The 17974-nt window shown below is 44.5% G+C and overlaps 1 protein-coding gene across 1 annotated transcript in view; it reads right to left on the reverse strand.

The window, feature by feature from the left end:
• The window catches only part of LOC307001236 (transient receptor potential cation channel subfamily M member 2-like), a 132195-nt gene that overhangs the window by 30855 nt on the left and 83366 nt on the right, over window positions 1–17974 (reverse strand). The window contains exons 15-18 of the mRNA XM_079617459.1: window positions 17621–17733; window positions 10164–10232; window positions 8801–8988; window positions 7484–7722 (exon numbers count right to left, since the gene is read on the reverse strand). Coding sequence (XP_079473585.1) covers window positions 7484–7722; window positions 8801–8988; window positions 10164–10232; window positions 17621–17733 — 609 coding nt within the window. The remainder of the gene's footprint in view (window positions 1–7483; window positions 7723–8800; window positions 8989–10163; window positions 10233–17620; window positions 17734–17974) is intronic.

Genomic DNA, 17974 nt, shown 5'->3' on the forward strand with positions numbered 1-17974 from the left:
ATTGGAACACATACTGTAACAAACAAGTCACTTTTCACCGTCAATCGTCAAAACTAAAGTTTGGAGAACACAGACTGATCCCGTCAGTAATTACATCATTACATAATGAGAGAGGGCAGCCAGCCTCCTCCAGCCAAGCAACAGGCGATATTCGTGCATGTGAAATTCCGCGCTCGTTCAAGTAGACTTGCACACGCCGGGTGGTGACGAGTTTCGCCTGTCGCAGTTGTTTGTCCCCTCGTGTGTCAAGCCCATCACTCGTGAGAGAGTCAGTCAGTTTTTCCAGATAGAGCGGTGACATTAGCATCATAATAATCCAGAAATTCCGAGCAATCCACTGATACTAAATATGTCCTGATAGATCACTGTGATGAAATATTGAGGCGAAGTCGAGCTGTTTTTTACCGCGAAGTCTCGGAGTGAAATAATGATCGGTGATAACTTTGATTAACTTCGGATAATAATATTTAACGAGTATATATAATACTGTTATGCTTCTCCGTGCCTCCGTACCCGTTTAGGGGCCAAACATGGAGGGCCCATAAATCAGGTCGCGGATACCATATTGTCCCTTTTGATTGTGTGAGCATATCTTTCCTCAGCGGAACAGGCCAGGGGACTTTTCCCAGAAAGACCACGCTCTGGCTGGGGTTCAGTTTGCTCTTGGTTACGTTGATATTGAGACCCAGGCATTTCAAATGGCCGAGAATCAAATTTCTGTGTGACAGTAGCTCAGCTCTCAACTGTGCCAGCACCAGCCAGTCGTCGAGATAATTCAGCATGCGCACTCCCTGATGTCTCAGGGGAGAGAGTGCTGCATCCATGCATTTCGTGAATGTACGAGGCGCTAGGGATAGACCGAACGGCAGAACGGTGTATTGATAAGCTTGACCCTCGAAGGCGAATCTCAAGAATGGCCTGTGACAAGGGTTTATCTGAATGTTAAAATTAGGGCCGGGACTCGATTAAAAAATTTTATCTAATTAATTAGAGGCTTTGTAATTAATTAATCGAAATTAATCGCATTTTAATCGCATATAAATATTTGACCTGAGAACAGTGAGAAGTAATTTTTTTCACATGGATTTTTAGTATACCATTGAATAATGACTGAATACATAAGCTTAAGCAACAAAATATTGTTTATTTTTGTTTAACCAAGTCCAGCAGACCAGTGCTATTTTTGCCATTAAGTGTAACGTTAGCAATAGCCGTTCCGAATTCCTTGTTGCACAGCTTGCACACAACCATGCTCTTATAGGTTGTAAATAGTTTTTTCTTTGACACTGGTGGCTCATCCGATTTTGTTGTGTTATCCTCCTCGTCCGTCTCTCCCCCCATTTCACACAATAGATGTAAATAGAACGTTTTTTAAAGCTAGCTAGCAACTGCTCACGCCGTTTAGTCCTGGATGTGTGTTGATGCGCACGCGCGACTGACCGACAGCGCAGGCAGTTGCTAGGCGATAAGTTGAGCTTCCAATCAAATAAAAGTAAACGCCTGACATTGGCCAATCCACTGTTTTACCCGTTTACGGACACAGGATTGGATGTACACAACCATGAAGAAAACAAAGTAACAGTAGACGGAACCGGTTTAATTTGAAACCAGGAAATTCTACTTTAGAAGTACATTTTCACAAAAAAACGGGACAATTCGTGTCCCGGGAAAGAATATAAATTTTCCGGGACTGTCGCTCAAAAAAGAGAACAATCCCTGGAAAACCGGAACGGGTGGCAACGCTAGAAGTTATCGTTTAAGTTGTGAACGCTAGTTGGTGCTCCAGTATAATCGGTCCGCCTAAACTCATCCAGTGAGAAACGTTCCGCGGTGCAAAAATAAGTGCGATTAAAATGCGTTAAAAATGTTAAAGTCCCGGCCCTAGTTAAAATATGCATCTTTCAGATCCATTGTAACAAACCAATCCCCAGGGCGAATTTGCGCGAGGATATGTTTGACAGTTAGCATTTTGAAAGACCGTCTCATGAGAGCCTTACTCAAATATCTCAAATCTAGTATGGGTCTGAGACCGCCGTCTTTTTTTCGGGACTAGAAAATAGCGGCTGTAGAAACCCGATTGTTTTAGCGGGGGGTGGGGGTTGGACTAGCTCTAACGCCCCTTTTGCTAACAGATTCTGTATTTCGGCACGAAGCACGTGACGCAAGCTGTTTCTCACCGAAGTCTCGACAACCGCCTGAAACTTTGGGGGTCTGCGAGCGAATTGGAGCGAGTAGCCTCGATTTATAGTGTTTATGACCCAACTCGACACATTGGAGATGGCTTTCCAGGCCATCGCATTTGTGGCTATGGTTTGACACACAGATTGGGATGGGCCGCCTAACACAGGGGGACCTAGTACCCACCCTTATATTGCGATTTGTGCACATACTGAGTGTTGGACTCAGTACATACAGGCTTTTTCCTGGAGAAAAGTAGGTAATACAACTGGGAGGGGGCCACCTAGTGAAGGGGGACCTTGAACCCAATGTGTTGTGATTGTGAAACACTCTTTTTGTGCTGTAGTGGCAATTTTTATCTTTTATTTCTTATTTTGTTTTCTCAATGATTTAACAAATGAATGACATGTGTTCTGTATTTTGAGTTTTCCTGTTGTAACGTTGATACAGCTGTGTGTGAGACACTGAGACAGAGGTGAGAAGATCCCCGGGCTGGGGAGGGGTTAAGGCAACCATGGGGGTTCCTAAGTTCTTTGTGTTTAGGGTGGGTGCTTTGATGAGAACATTATAAAACTACCAGCCAAACACCCCTCTGGGTCTCACTTCTACCTGAAGACTGGTCTGTAAGGATTGGGGGTGTCACCCCCGCCTTCAGATGGCCTCAGGGTCCGAAATTAACACCCGCCAAGCGCCAAATGCGGGTAGATTTTCCATTTGGCGAGTAAATCTCAAAAGGCTATCCGCCACACTGGCGGGTGAATGTTCATACCAAAATAGTAATGTAATAAAATGTTTGTCCCGCCCGCCATAGTCATATCTGATCGGTGAGTAGCCGAATGTAGACGAACTGCTGCGCGTGTGACAGGGCGCATGTTTAACTGAAGACCGAGCAGAGAGAGAGAGAGCGAGCCCCGGTCGCGCGCGCGCTCTCTCTCTCTCTCTCTCAGTGGAGCCAGGCGAAAGTATAAAGGCTTCACCGTCTCCTAAGCGCTGTCTTCAGCATCCCACAATCTTCAGCAAATTAACACCCGCCAAGCGCCAAATGCTGGTAGATTTTCCGTATAGCGAGTAAATAATAAAATAAAATGTTCGGACACTCGGGAGGTCGTGAGATATTGCACACGTTTCGAGTCAGTTAAACTGATAATCGCGTCAAAGCAGCTGGTACACGGCACGACTGTCCGGCGGCAATCACGTGAGCTTTCGCGCTAAACACAAGAGACCGGAGTTTTCAATGTTGCAGGCAATAGCTTCAGATAGAAAATGACAGAAATGTGTGTGCAAATGAACAGTAGCCATTCCTTTCAACATAAAAACGAGAGAGAGAGAGATTGAGTGTGTGTGAGTGAGTGTGTGTGTGTGTGTGTGTGTGTGTGTGTGTGTGTGTGTGTGTGTGTGTGTAAAAAAATAAATAAAAAATGTTTGTTATAGCCTAAATTTCAAATTTTGCTCTGGACAATTTTTTATGTTTGTATTCAACATAATACCTTATTATCTCAATTAAATGTACTGAAATTAATGTATATGTGACACAAAAAGGCTGTTTATTATTTTGGCCGGTAAAAAATATGCTTGGCTGGTGGATTTTTTCATCTACCAGTCCCCGTGGCAGGTGAGCCAAAAAGTTAATTTCGGACCCTGGATGGCCTGTGTGGCTAGAATGGGAACTATTCTTGCAAGAATAAATATCTTTTCTTTTAAAGACAAAATAATCTTGGTGTTTCTTATGCCTGGGATGCTGTGATTGTTAAGTATTGTTTTTTGTTGCCGTGAAAACGGCGTTTGTTTGTAGAGGTGCGTGCAGTGCAGCAGGCCTGTTTACAATAGTAAAATATCCAGCCGCCTGAGCTGAACAGGGAGCTGTGAGAAGTGTTGCGGGTCTTTTTGAGGGTGGCCCGGCTGAAACATCACCGCTAGAGGGCGCTGAAAAATACATACAGCACCTTTAAGTAAGAGCAACATAAGCATGTTTTCTTTAAATACACTAAAACTTCACTAAAAGTATGCTTGTGTTTTGCATATTTCTTAAAAGTATAATTAAGCATATATTTATAAACAATGTACTAGTAGTATACCTTTTAGAAATATTTTAAAAGTATGCTTGTAATTAGCATATTTATTAAAAGTATAAGATATTTATTACCAATGTAGTACTAGTATACTGTTTAGACATATATTTAAAGTATGCTTGTGTTTAGCATATTTCTTAAAAGTGTAAATAAGCATATATTTATTACCAATATAGCCTACTACTAGTATACTTTATAGACAGTAGCGGTTTTAGGCACGGGCGAACCGGGCCTAATGTCACATGGGGGGAGGCACGAGCTGATAAAAAAAAAAAATCCTCTGCGCCGCAAAGCGGTTTTCTATTATATATAATTTAAATTATTGCCAAATTGGCGCCCCTGCTTGCTGAGAAGGTGCCGTCTGCAGTGCAGTCAAGGGGGTCTCCAACACGTTGCTCGCGAGCCACCAGGTGCTCGAAGGGGGTCTCGCCCAGGGTGTAATTCAATGTAGAACCGCCACTGTTTATAGAAATATATTAAAAGTATGCTTGTGTTTAGCATATTTATTAAAAGTATAATTAAGCATATATTTATTACCAATGTAGTACTAGTATACTGTTTAGAAATATATTTAAAGTATGTGTAGCCGGTCGATTTAGACATGTGACTACTTAATTTTATATTTTTTATGTGCAAGGAGAAAAGTTGTATATAATGTTAACTTCAGCAAAACTTGTTTTCAATGTTCAATTTTCAATGGTTCCGATCGGTAGTTCCTATTAATTGTTGTTTGTGGGGCGTTAATTAGTGGGACACCTGCGCTCAGACGCATGGTGTATGCAGACGGGGAAGCGGAGGTAGTTTTTCTCTCTTTAATTGTCTTGTATTGACTGATTTTCGGTAATGAAATCACTTTATGTATGATGTCAAAACACTTTTAAGAGGTTATGTCATAATGTGCATCAGTGTGATTCGATTATTTTCTTTGTAAGTTGCTCTTTTAACCGTGTTAAAGTTAGAGCCTCATTTTCACATGCGTCTTTCAATGCAGGAATGAGAGAGTACTGCTCGGCCTTCTATGTCCCTAATTGTGCCTCACTACTCTGTTTAAGGTATGTTTTTTTTCAATTTGTGATCTTTCATTTGACTACGTCATTTGATTTACTATGTAAAGTGTGAGTTAAACTTGATAGTTGTGTAACCTTACCTCTAGTAACGTTATATACTAGGGCTAATTTCATACTAAAATGCCTTGTGTATATCTTCATGCAATGAGACTGTTTGTGTAAAAAAGGAACTTTATTATACACACAGTAGTTCAACAATCAGTTTAAAGAACATTTATATGTGCATTTAAGTGAATTTAACGTGTGTATGTTAACCTTCTCAAATGGTTTTATTTTATTTCCATTTATTTTCCCTGTGATTGCTGTCCTGTTATGTGGGGTAATTCAGCACCGTTGTTTACACGTTAAATGCTATATAATACCTTTGTTAAAGCGTTCGCGCTCAGACGCATGGTGTATGCAGACGATTGCACTGGTGAATGGCGGCCGGGAAAAGACGACTTCTGAAGAGAAGGCGTCGTCCGTTGAATGCTGCTCGCTCAGGCTAAAGGGCTTGTTCGACGGCGAAGGCTTCAGAGGATATTAAAGATGTGAAGTTGTCGCTGAATGAGTAAGACCTGCTAAAATGCCATTTTTTGGGGACTAAGGCTACGTTTACACGTGGACGGCTATTTTCATAAACGGACATTTCACCCCTCTTCGTTTTCAAAAATAACCCTGTGCACACGAACCCGTGTATATGCCGTCAAGAGCATGCCAAACCTGTAGGTGGCAGTGTAACGAGAAGCTCAAGCCCATGTTAGCCAACCAGAATCCCGAAAATAGTCACATACTGTGACGTCGCTGCCTAAAACTCCGTGTTTCTAAGTTTACATGCAAACGTGCAAACAAAGTTTTCCAAAATCTCCACTCTGGCTGGAGTTTTTAGAAAGAATCGTTTTCAGTGGAGAATTCTCCGTTTGCGTGTAAACGAGGGGCACAACCGAAGGGAAATGTCTCTGTTTTTCAAAATAACCATGTACGTGTAAACGGGGCCTAATATGTTAGGCTGAGGCCGCGCCCTCTTGGCGGGCTCTGACGTGTAATGGTGTGATGTTAGCTCATTGGCGCACACATCAGAGGCGCCCACGCCATTGGATGTGCAGTTGCCGCAGCACAGCCAATGAGTGAGCCAGACACTCACTGTGCTAGCTGTGCAGCTGCAAAATGCATTTGACATTTTTAGCTTCAGTAAATCGAGGAAAAGGAGTTTCCCCACTGCGTATAGCTACGCAATACGAAGTGACCGTTCGAAAGGGAACTATGGAAGCTTGTTTCCATCATTGAAATTTAAAAAAGTGAATTGAGACATTTTATCGCAATTACAAGATGTAAAGTCAGAATTGCGAGTTATAACAAGCTTTCATAGAAAACTGTTATTTTAAATTGTAATAATATTTCATAATATCACTGTTTTTACTGTATTTTTGATCAAATAAATGCACCCTTATTAAGCAGAAGTGACTTCCTCTAAAAAAACAAAGAAAATCTTAAACTTGACGTGTGTGTGTGTGTGTCTCACCTGTCTAACCTCCTCACACACCAGCGAGGTGGGCCACGTGTGTGTGGGTGTGTGTGTCTCACCTGTCTAACCTCCTTACACACCAGCGAGGTGAGCCGTGTGTGTGCGCATCTCACCTGTCTAACCTCCTTACACACCAGCGAGGTGGGCCACTTGTGTGTGGGTGTGTGTGTCTCACCTGTCTAACCTCCTAACACACCAGCGAGGTGAGCCGTGTGTGTGCGCATCTCACCTGTCTAACCTCCTTACACACCAGCGAGGTGGGCCACTTGTGTGTGGGTGTGTGTGTCTCACCTGTCTAACCTCCTAACACACCAGCGAGGTGAGCCGTGTGTGTGCGCATCTCACCTGTCTAACCTCCTTACACACCAGCGAGGTGAGCTGTGTGTGTGTGTGTGTGTGTGTGTGCACATCTAACCTGTCTAACCTCCTCACACACCAGAGAGGTGAGCCACGTGTGTGTGTCTCACCTGTCTAACCTCCTTACACACCAGCGAGGTGAGCCGTGTGTGTGTGTGTGTGTGCACATCTAACCTGTCTAACCTCCTCACACACCAGCGAGGTGTGCCACGTGTGTGTGTCTCACCTGTCTAACCTCCTTACACACCAGCGAGGTGAGCCGTGTGTGTGTGTGTGTGTGTGTGTGTGTGTGTGTGTGCGCGTCTCACCTGTCTAACCTCCTCACACACCAGCGAGATGAGCCACACATACAGCAGAAGTTCTCTCCACGACGGAAATGTCTGAAAATCGATCATGAGCACCACAGCAAAGAGCCACAGAAAGCCAAAATACGAGACGATGTTCCAGTAAAACTTCACTTGAGGAGACGTGTAGAGACTCATCAGACGTGACGAACAGTTCAGAGGCTCCGGCTCAGGCTCAGACTCCTGTAAGGGGTCACTGACACACAATCATATTCCTTCATTATTCAGACACAGAATGTTTAGTATGTTTCTAACATCGGGCAACAGTTCAGGAAAAAAAGGACTATTATCAAATCAAAATAAATAAAAAATAATCAAACTACAAGGAATAGCACAAATAAATACAATAGAGCAAAGATACAAATGAAATAAACAGCGATTTTCAGGATTATAAATTGAATAAAGTAATAAAATGTAAAAAAAACTAAAACAAAAACACTGAATACTGAATATACTGTAGTCTTCACTGTATAAATGCTTCACTGTATAAATCACAGAAGTGTGAGCCGCGCGCGAATCCCAACGCGACGCTTCACGAGATAAGATGCAAGTGGCTAAACTAAACAGCTGTTTTACGATAGAAGTTTTAAACGACCGACATAAATAATCAGTTTGCAAAGACTTTATCAGTCAAAGCTCAGCTTCGGGAAGGGGAGATTTACAGGTAAAGATAAAGAGACTGAGAGAACGAGAGATGGAGATGAGAGAGGAGAGCAGGTAGAGCAATAGTCTATTGCATACTGTGCCCAGAATGAGAATAACTGTATTACAATGGATTATTTAACACAGATATACATATGTTCTTTGCCAATGACAGTGGAAAAATAATATTCCCCTGAACCCCCTAGCAAGATCACTTTTGGGACCTCTGTATTTATAAACCCCTGTGTACGGCTATTGCACTGAAAAGAAAATTATATTTTTGAAAAATACAATGAATTACAAGGCTGTACAGAACAGTGCACTATTACAGACTTATATACTGAGGGTTTAATTACATTATTTTAATATAGTCAGTCAGGAACTAAAGTGGGCCGGTCTAAGGCATGAAACTCCAGGGCTAAAAATGAGTCCCACTCCAGCCCTGGTGTCGTCTGCATAGCTGTAGTAAACAATTTGGTTCTTTCTCATTATTTGGCTCATTGGGAGCATGTACAGTTTGAATAGGAGTGGCGCAAGAATTGAGCCTTGAGGAACTCCACATGGGTGTCCACTCAGACTTATGGTCACCTATATACTCACATAATAACTGTAATGATACGATGAAGATGGTTCAGTTGCAAGTAAAATCTTTATTGAGGAAGCAGGTCAGAGGTGGTGAGAGAGATGGTGGAATATGTCCAGAGAAGAAAGGCACTTGGCAGGACAAGGACGCTGAGGACAGCCCAGATCTCCGATGGAGAATGATGATGATGGCGATGATGAAGATGGTCCGGGATGGAGGTGAATAAATGATGACGGCTGGTGAGCTGATCAGCAGCAGTGATCAGCGGCTCCGCACGCACGCACACACGCACACACACACACACACACACACACACACACACACACACGAGAGAAGAGACAGTGAATCTATAAACCGTGACAATAACCCTCTCACTTCTAAGGCTATGTTTACACGGAAACGATCTGAAGAGAAAACGCAAAAGTGGCGTTGCTTTAATATTACTTTTTATATCACTTTTTTATATCACTTTATCATCACGGCCGTCGCCGTGTAAACGAAAGGCACATCCGATAAAATATTTTTACATTTTCACCCGCGAGCGTTCTCGTGTAAACAGGGCCTAAGTATGACCTGAACCATTTTAAGACTTTCCCAGAAAGCCCGACCCAGTTTTCCAGCCTGTCAAGAATTATGTTGTGATCGACAGTGTCAAATGCAGCACTGAGGTCGAGTAGTACCAACACTGATAATTTGCCTGTATCAGTATTTAATCGAATATCTCTGTGCTGTGATGCGGTCGGAAACCAGATTGAACATTTTCAAAGTATCCATTCGAGCTTAAGAATTTGTTCAGCTGATTGAAAACAACTTTTTCAATGATCTTGCCAATGAAAGGAAGATTTGAGATCGGTCTATAATTGCTTAATATAGTCTTATCCAGATTGCTCTTTTTCAGGAGGGGTTTGACAACTGCAGTTTTCAGGGAGTTTGGAAAACTTCCAGAGAGAAGTGAGGCATTTACCACTTCTAGCAGATCTGCTTCTAAGCTGTTTAACACACTTTTGAAGAAAGATGTGGGAAGAGCGTCAAGGGCGCAGGTTGATGTTTTAAGGTGCTGTACGGTTTCTTCCAAAATTTTGCCATCAATTTCTTTGAAATCAGACATAGTAACTACTTTCTCAGGCTGTGGTCTGATCTGTCTGACCCCAGTGCAACTCAAGGATGTGCTAATCACCTTTCTGATATTATTGATTTTCTCAGAGAAGAAAGAAGTAAATCTTTAATCTTTAATAGTCTAAAGATTATGCACTACTGTGTTAAAATATAAGATCTTTTTCAAAATGGTAATACATATTTAACATAAATAAGTTGTATAATGCTAACATTAGTTTAATGCAGTAATTTAGCACATTCACTCGTCACTCCTACATCTTTGCGGTGTGAATGTGGCCTGAAGATGTTTGTAACTCAACTAACCATACATGGCACATGGCACACGGCTGCTTCTTCGTCCTCTCGGCCCACCTCTGGATGTCTTCATCACGTCTGCGAGAGTTCATTTCAACAATAAGGGTTAAAAAATGTATTAAAGGGATAGTGCACTTTAAAATTAAAATTCTGTCATCATATACTCCATCATATACGACCCTCAAGTCGTTTCAAACCTGAATGAATTTTTTACTATGGAAGTCAATGGGACCAGTTAACTGTTTGGTTACTGACATTCTTCAAAATATCTTCCTTTGTGTTCAGCAGAAGAAAGAAATTCATTCAGGTTTGAAACAACTTGAGGGTGTGTATATGATGACAGAATTTTAATTTGAAAGTGAACTATCCCTTTAAGAGTCATTAAAAGTCAGTGTTTGAGGTGAAAGTTAGCCTGGCATGCCAGACTTACATCAAGATGTTTAGTCTGGCAACTCTCCATAGACGCGGCTTAATCCGAGGGGCGGGATAAACGGTTGTCTCTCAAAATCCCTCTGCACGCAATAGGATAGCGCTACAACCAACCAGAGCAACGAAGAAGGTGACGTAGTCAGAGCGGCAAAGATCCGGTCCAGCAAAACTCCGAACACTTCTTCCTTTTTTAAGAATGACTTTAGTGCCGTTCTTTGCTCTTTTCTTAAAGAAAACTTAACTCCAAGTCCTCCAGAGTCGCGGCCAAAGCCGATTCGAAAGACCGCTGTTCTCCATCCGCAGCCGCCATTCTTTGTTTTCAAGTGGCAGCCGTCGCAACTCTGTCGTCATATGTTAAGCCCGCCCCCGCCTACTCTATACTCGACGTGATTGGCCTGACCCAATTTAGGTTTCTGCAGCTAGAAGGTCTATGGAGAGTTGCTAGACTGCCCTGGCTGCAAAATACATTTAGCTGCCGCTAGGGTGCGTCTAGATTTCTAGGCTAGGTAAAAGTGCTATTTGCAGTGTAATTATTGAGACTGCAATGCTGCCATCTGATGGTGTAAGTATGTAATGACTCTGTCAGGATTCCACCTTCACATCACTCTCCATTACCTCCCAGATCATCACTGACTCCTCCCACTCCTTCAATCACCCGTTCACACTCCCCTGATTACTGATTCCCATCACCTGTGACTCATCACCAGTTCCCTTTATAACCCAGCATTCACCTCACCTCCGTTGTCTGATCTCGTCATTACTTGACCACAGACCCACCGTGAACACTCTCCTATGCTAACCCGCTACTTACCCGAGCTTACCTGCATTCCTCCTCGGATCCCATCATCTCGTCTCAGTCCAGTCATCAAGGCTCCTTCTCTTCAACTCCCTCTCCTGGATCCACACCTGAATACACATCACGGAATCAATCATTCAGCTAAGACTCTCCATATTTGCCATAGACTGTCTCACTTACCATTCCACTGTGTGTCCGCAACTGCATTGTTCAATAAAAGTGTGTTTACAACTTACGTCATCTCTCTCCGTGTTTCAAACCCTGACAGAAGATCAGACCAACAACATGCAATCGGATACACGAGACGCTGTTCCTCACCCAGTGCCCACTGCATCAGCGTCTGCTTCAACCAGTCCATCCCCGGATCCACTTCCGCATTCACCCGCTGCTTCGTTCACTGCCTCTTCCAGTCCCATGGCCAAACCAGCGCCTTACTCCGGCGAGGCGGAGGATTGCAGTGGGTTCCTCCTCCAGGTATCTTTATATTTCACTATGAATGAACAACAATTCCATAATGACGCCGCCCGCGTGGCTTTCATCATCTCGTTACTCTCCGGTTCCGCCCTCCAGTGGGCTCAATCTCTTTGGAATTCCAATTCTCCGACCATTCGTGTATGCAAGGATTTTATTCAACACTTTAGGGATGTGTTTGGACAGTCCGTGGCTTCCCTCTCTATCCACGATCAGCTGTTCCATCTAAAACAAGGCCGTTCTTCGGTGACTGAATATTCCCTTCGATTCAGAACCCTCGCTGCTGCTAGTGGATGGAACGAACCCGCTTTAATTACTGCATATCGTCAAGGATTAACTCCGAAGATCCGTCAGCTGGTCGTGGTTTACGATGACGTCATGGGCATAGAAGCGCTCATTCAGAAAACTATCAGAGTCTCTCAACTACTAACTGCTTGTGACGTCAATATACCCACTGCACTTCCTCCGCCCCCGGCGTCCCAACCTGCTCATCTTACTCCTCCAGCACCTATTCCTATGGAAATTGATTCTTCTCGACTAACCCGTTCTGAACGACAACGAAGAATACAAGCCCATCTCTGTCTATATTGTGCTTCTGACAAACATCTACTCAACAGCTGCCCCATTCGACCTCCGCGCCTTGCGGTAAGCTCAATCTACCATCCTCCTAGCGTCGAACATCTTATCAAAACTCAAGTCCATCTAATAACCCCTAAATTCTGTTTCCCAGTACAAGCCCTCATTGACTCCGGTTCCGCGGGAAACTTCATCTCCTCCCAATGTCTCCAGAAGATGAATCTGAACAAGAAACGACTTGAGTACGATCTCGCTATTCATACCATCCAAGGTACACCGCTAGGAAGGGGTCGAATCCGTTACAGTTCTCCCATGTTAACTCTGCAGATTGGATGCTTACACACTGAGGAGATCTCTTTTATGGTGCTGGAGGAGTCTACAGCCGAAATCATCCTGGGACGCCCGTGGTTAATACAACATCAACCCCATCTCCACTGGAAGACCGGTGAAATCCTCCAATGGGGTTCGGACTGTCATTCTTCCTGTCTAACCACTATCACCAAGGTTACCCCTTCTCCGTCATCCGCTGAAATAGAGAGTCCTTCCTCAGAAGTCTCTTCGGATATTATCCCTCCATCCTCGTCTGATGTCTCAGAAGTGTCACTGCATTCCACTTCTGTGGAGAGCCCTGAGACTCAACGTCAGTATGAAATTCCAGTGGAGTACCGGGCGTTCCAGGACGTATTTAGTAAGGCGCTGGCCACCAAATTACCACCACATCGACCATGGGACTGCGCAATCGACTTGCTACCCGATCCAACTCTACCTAAGGGCCGTATCTATCCTTTGTCCATCCCGGAACAGAAGGCCATGGAGGAGTACGTAGAAGAGGCATTACAGCAAGAGTTCATCCGACCATCTATCTCCCCTGCCGCTTCGAGCTTCTTCTTCGTGGCCAAGAAGGACGGAGGCTTACGGCCGTGCATCGATTACCGTCAGCTTAACTCTCAGACAGTGAAGTTTCGGTATCCTCTTCCTCTGGTCCCGGCTGCTCTGGAACAGCTCCGAGGCACCCAAATCTTCTCCAAGTTAGACCTTCGAAGCGCCTATAACCTCATCCGTATCCGCCACGGAGATGAATGGAAGACCGTCTTCGTGACTCCCTCCGGTCACTATGAATATCAGGTGATGCCCTTCGGACTGTCAAATGCTCCAGCAGTATTCCAGGGGTATATGAATGAGATCCTTCGCCCCTTCCTCAATCGCTTCGTGATCGTCTACATCGACGATATACTTATATACTCATCTTCCCAGGCTGAACATCATCATCATGTCGTTCAAGTGCTCCAGAAACTACGCGAGCATCAGCTTTTCCTCAAACTGGAGAAGTGTGAGTTTAACATCACTACTGTTCAATTCCTCGGTTATATCATCAGCCAAGATGGAATCCAGATGGACCAGAGGAAGGTGGAGACCATTCTAAACTGGCCCTTACCATCTACTGTAAAGGAACTCCAGCGCTTCCTAGGATTTGCCAACTTCTATCGACGTTTCATTCAAGATTACAGTCAACTCAGCTCTCCACTTACCACTGCTCTGAAGGGTCGGCCCAAGTCTCTGTCCTTATCACCTGCGGCTCTACAGGCCTTTCAGTCGCTCAAGGAAGCCTTCTCTTCTGCTCCAATACTCACTCACCCTAATCCTGATCTACCATTCATCGTGGAAGTCGATGCTTCATCCTCAGGAGTGGGGGCCGTTTTGTCTCAGCGGCAGGGGGATCTCTCCGTACTTCATCCATGTGCCTTCTTCTCCAAAAAGCTTGCCCCGGCGGAGTTAAACTACGATATCGGGAATCGTGAGCTACTGGCTATTAAGTTAGCCCTGGAGGAATGGAGACACTGGCTGGAGGGAGCTAACCATCCGTTTGAGGTCATCACGGATCATCGAAACCTGGAGTATCTACGAGAAGCTCGTAGACTAAATCCGAGACAAGCCCGTTGGGCCCTCTTCTTCACTCGATTCGACTTCAAGGTGTCATATCGTCCAGGCAGCAAGAATTGTAGAGCTGATGCTCATTCCAGAATTCATCAAGTCCCTCACGAAGATAGTGAACCTGTGCCTATCCTCCCTCCAGCCTTATTTCTCAGTCCGATTGTGTGGGACATTGACAATCAGATCCACCAAGAAAACCGTCTCCATCCTGCTCCGCCGGGAGGTCCAGAAGGGAGTACCTTTGTACCGGAACATCTAAGAACTCCTCTTCTGGACTCAGCTCACTCCGTACCGGGCTCTGGACATCCGGGTAGCAAGCGTACCCTCTCGCTTCTCCGTCAACGGTACTGGTGGCCAACCATCTCCGAGGATGTAACAAGGTTCGTCAAGGGTTGTTCAGTCTGCGCCATTGTCAACACCCCGAGGAGACTGCCAGAGGGTAAATTGGTGCCCCTTCCGATTCCTCAGCGTCCTTGGTCCCATATCGGTATCGACTTCATGACCGACCTTCCTCCATCTGATGGTTTCACCACGGTACTTGTAGTCGTTGATCGTTTCTCTAAGGGCTGTAAATTAATCCCTCTACCAGGACTGCCGACTGCTCTGGAAACCGCCGAAGCCCTCTTCCAGGGAGTCTTTCGTAACTTCGGAATCCCGGAGGACATCGTCTCTGACAGAGGTCCCCAATTCATCTCCAGAGTTTGGCGTGCCTTCTTTCAGCTCCTCGGGGTCACTGTCAGTCTCTCTTCCGGATACCATCCTCAGACCAATGGCCAGACTGAGCGCAAGATCCAGGAAATCGGTCGCTTCCTAAGGACCTACTGCCACCAGTACCAGGACAGCTGGAACCGTTACCTTCCCTGGGCTGAGTATGCTCAAAACTCTCTCCGACAAAGCACCACTGGTCTTACTCCCTTCCAATGCATTCTCGGTTACCAACCTCCTCTGTTCCCCTGGTCTGGGGAGTTATCTGAGGTTCCAGCTGTCGACTTCTGGTTCCAGCAGAGCGAGGGGGTATGGGACTCAGCTCACGTTCATCTCCAACAGGCAATAAGGAGACACAAGACCCAGGCTGATCGTCGAAGACTACCAACTCCCTCCTATCAGCCTGGGCAGAAGGTGTGGTTGTCCACCAGGGACATTCGTCTCAAGTTGCCATGTCGTAAGCTGAGTCCTCGATTCATTGGACCTTTCCCCATCGAGAGGCAGTTGAACGAGGTCACCTACAGACTTACACTCCCAAGGCAGTATCGCATCTCACCATCCTTCCATGTGTCATTGTTAAAACCGTACGTTGACCCGGTCCTTCCTCTTCCTTCAGATACACCTGCCATTGACGTACCTCCTCCTCCTCCGGTGCCTGTGGAGGATGAGCCCATCTATAGGATCCGTTCCATCTTGGACTCCAGGCGGCGAGGTCCCCGTCTCGAGTACCTCATTGACTGGGAGGATTACGGGCCGGAGGAACGTTCTTGGGTGCTGCGCGACGACGTAATGGATCCCACTCTCCTTTCCCAGTTTCACGAGGAACATCCCAATCGACCAGCACCCAGAGGTCGGGGTAGACCTCGCCGCCGACAGCATCCTTCACAGGCGTCAAGAGCCGCTTCGGGAGGGGGGGGTACTGTCAGGATTCCACCTTCACATCACTCTCCATTACCTCCCAGATCATCACTGACTCCTCCCACTCCTTCAATCACCCGTTCACACTCCCCTGATTACTGATTCCCATCACCTGTGACTCATCACCAGTTCCCTTTATAACCCAGCATTCACCTCACCTCCGTTGTCTGATCTCGTCATTACTTGACCACAGACCCACCGTGAACACTCTCCTATGCTAACCCGCTACTTACCCGAGCTTACCTGCATTCCTCCTCGGATCCCATCATCTCGTCTCAGTCCAGTCATCAAGGCTCCTTCTCTTCAACTCCCTCTCCTGGATCCACACCTGAATACACATCACGGAATCAATCATTCAGCTAAGACTCTCCATATTTGCCATAGACTGTCTCACTTACCATTCCACTGTGTGTCCGCAACTGCATTGTTCAATAAAAGTGTGTTTACAACTTACGTCATCTCTCTCCGTGTTTCAAACCCTGACAGACTCATAGACATGATTTCAGACCTGACAACTCAAAAGGTTAGTTTTCAACGTTCAATTAGAAAGTTTGGTCCCACTTTATATTAGGTGGCTTTACCTACTATGTACTAACATTGAAATTAATAATTTGATACAATGGACTTATTGTGCACATAGATGTTTTTACATTGATCCAGAACTGTTTAAATAGCTTTTTATGGTGTTGTGTAATTATTAAAATTTCTATTATGTATTCTTAATCATTTTTCTCTTTAGGTTGACTTGTAACATCTTGTCCAGGGACTACGGATGAAAAATAGCCTTTGGCTAATTCTGGTACATTTACAGAATGTTTTATTAATGTACAATGTCCCTGTCAAAATAAACAAAACTAAAAAAACACACAAAAAAAAAACATGTTACTTATATTTTAAAAATACCTGCATGTAATCACAGCTGTAATTAATTTATGTAATACCCTTCCCTTAACCCACCCTTAAACCTACCCATACCATACACACCTGTCCCTAACCTTACCTGTCTCACAACTCAATAGCAGCAAAAGTGTTTTATAATACAACATGTAAACAATACAACACACCACTTAAAGGGTTAGTTCACCCAAAAATGTAAAAATTCTGTCAGTAATGACTCTCCCTCATGTTGTTCCAACCCTGTAAGACTTTCCTTCATCTTCAGAACACAAATGAAGATATTAGTGATTAAATCTGAGCGCTGTCTCACTCCTTCATAGGCTTCTGTTGTAATTGAAACTTGCCGGCGCAGAAAGTTAGTAAAGACATCGTTAAAATAGTCCAAGTGACTACAGCGGCTCAACCTTAAGTTTATCAAGCGAAGAGAATACTTTTAACCTCACTATCACTATATACGTTCTTCTGACGTACAACCCAGAAGCGCTGCGCTGTTACACTACGTGAACTTACACTAGGCCCACACAGAAGAACATCAATAGTTGAATAAAGTCGTTATTTTTGTTTGTTTTTGCACATAAAAAGTATTCTCGTCGCTCAGATTTAATCAAAAATATCTTAATTTGTGTTCCGGAGATGAACGAAAGTCTTTTGGGATTGGAACAACATGAGGGAGAGTAATTACTGACAGAGTTTTCATTTTTGGGTGAACTTACCCTTATAAAGTGGGAGTGAAAGTTTTTACCTGAAGATCAGGAAGCCGGTGTATATCAGAGGAAAGAAGATCATGCACAGAAGAATCTTCCAGTGTGTGTTCTCCACTGACAGCTCTCCACACCAGATCTGAGTGAGCAGGGCCTGACAGAGACACTCGATGAGACCCGAGCTATCAGTGATCAGCCATAGAGATAAACTTGGTTTGAAGGAATAACACCAAAAATAACAGTTTTCACAGGAAAAGTAACTCTTAGGGCCCTATTTTAACGATCTGAAACGCAAGTGTCAAAGTGCAAAGCGCAAGTAACTTTGTGGGCGGATCCCGGCGCTGTTGCTATTTTCCCAGCGGCATAAATGACTCTTGCGCCCGACGCAAATCTAA

Source organism: Phoxinus phoxinus (genome assembly GCF_949152265.1).
Source record: "Phoxinus phoxinus genome assembly, chromosome: 7".
NCBI classification, from domain to species: domain Eukaryota; kingdom Metazoa; phylum Chordata; class Actinopteri; order Cypriniformes; family Leuciscidae; genus Phoxinus; species Phoxinus phoxinus.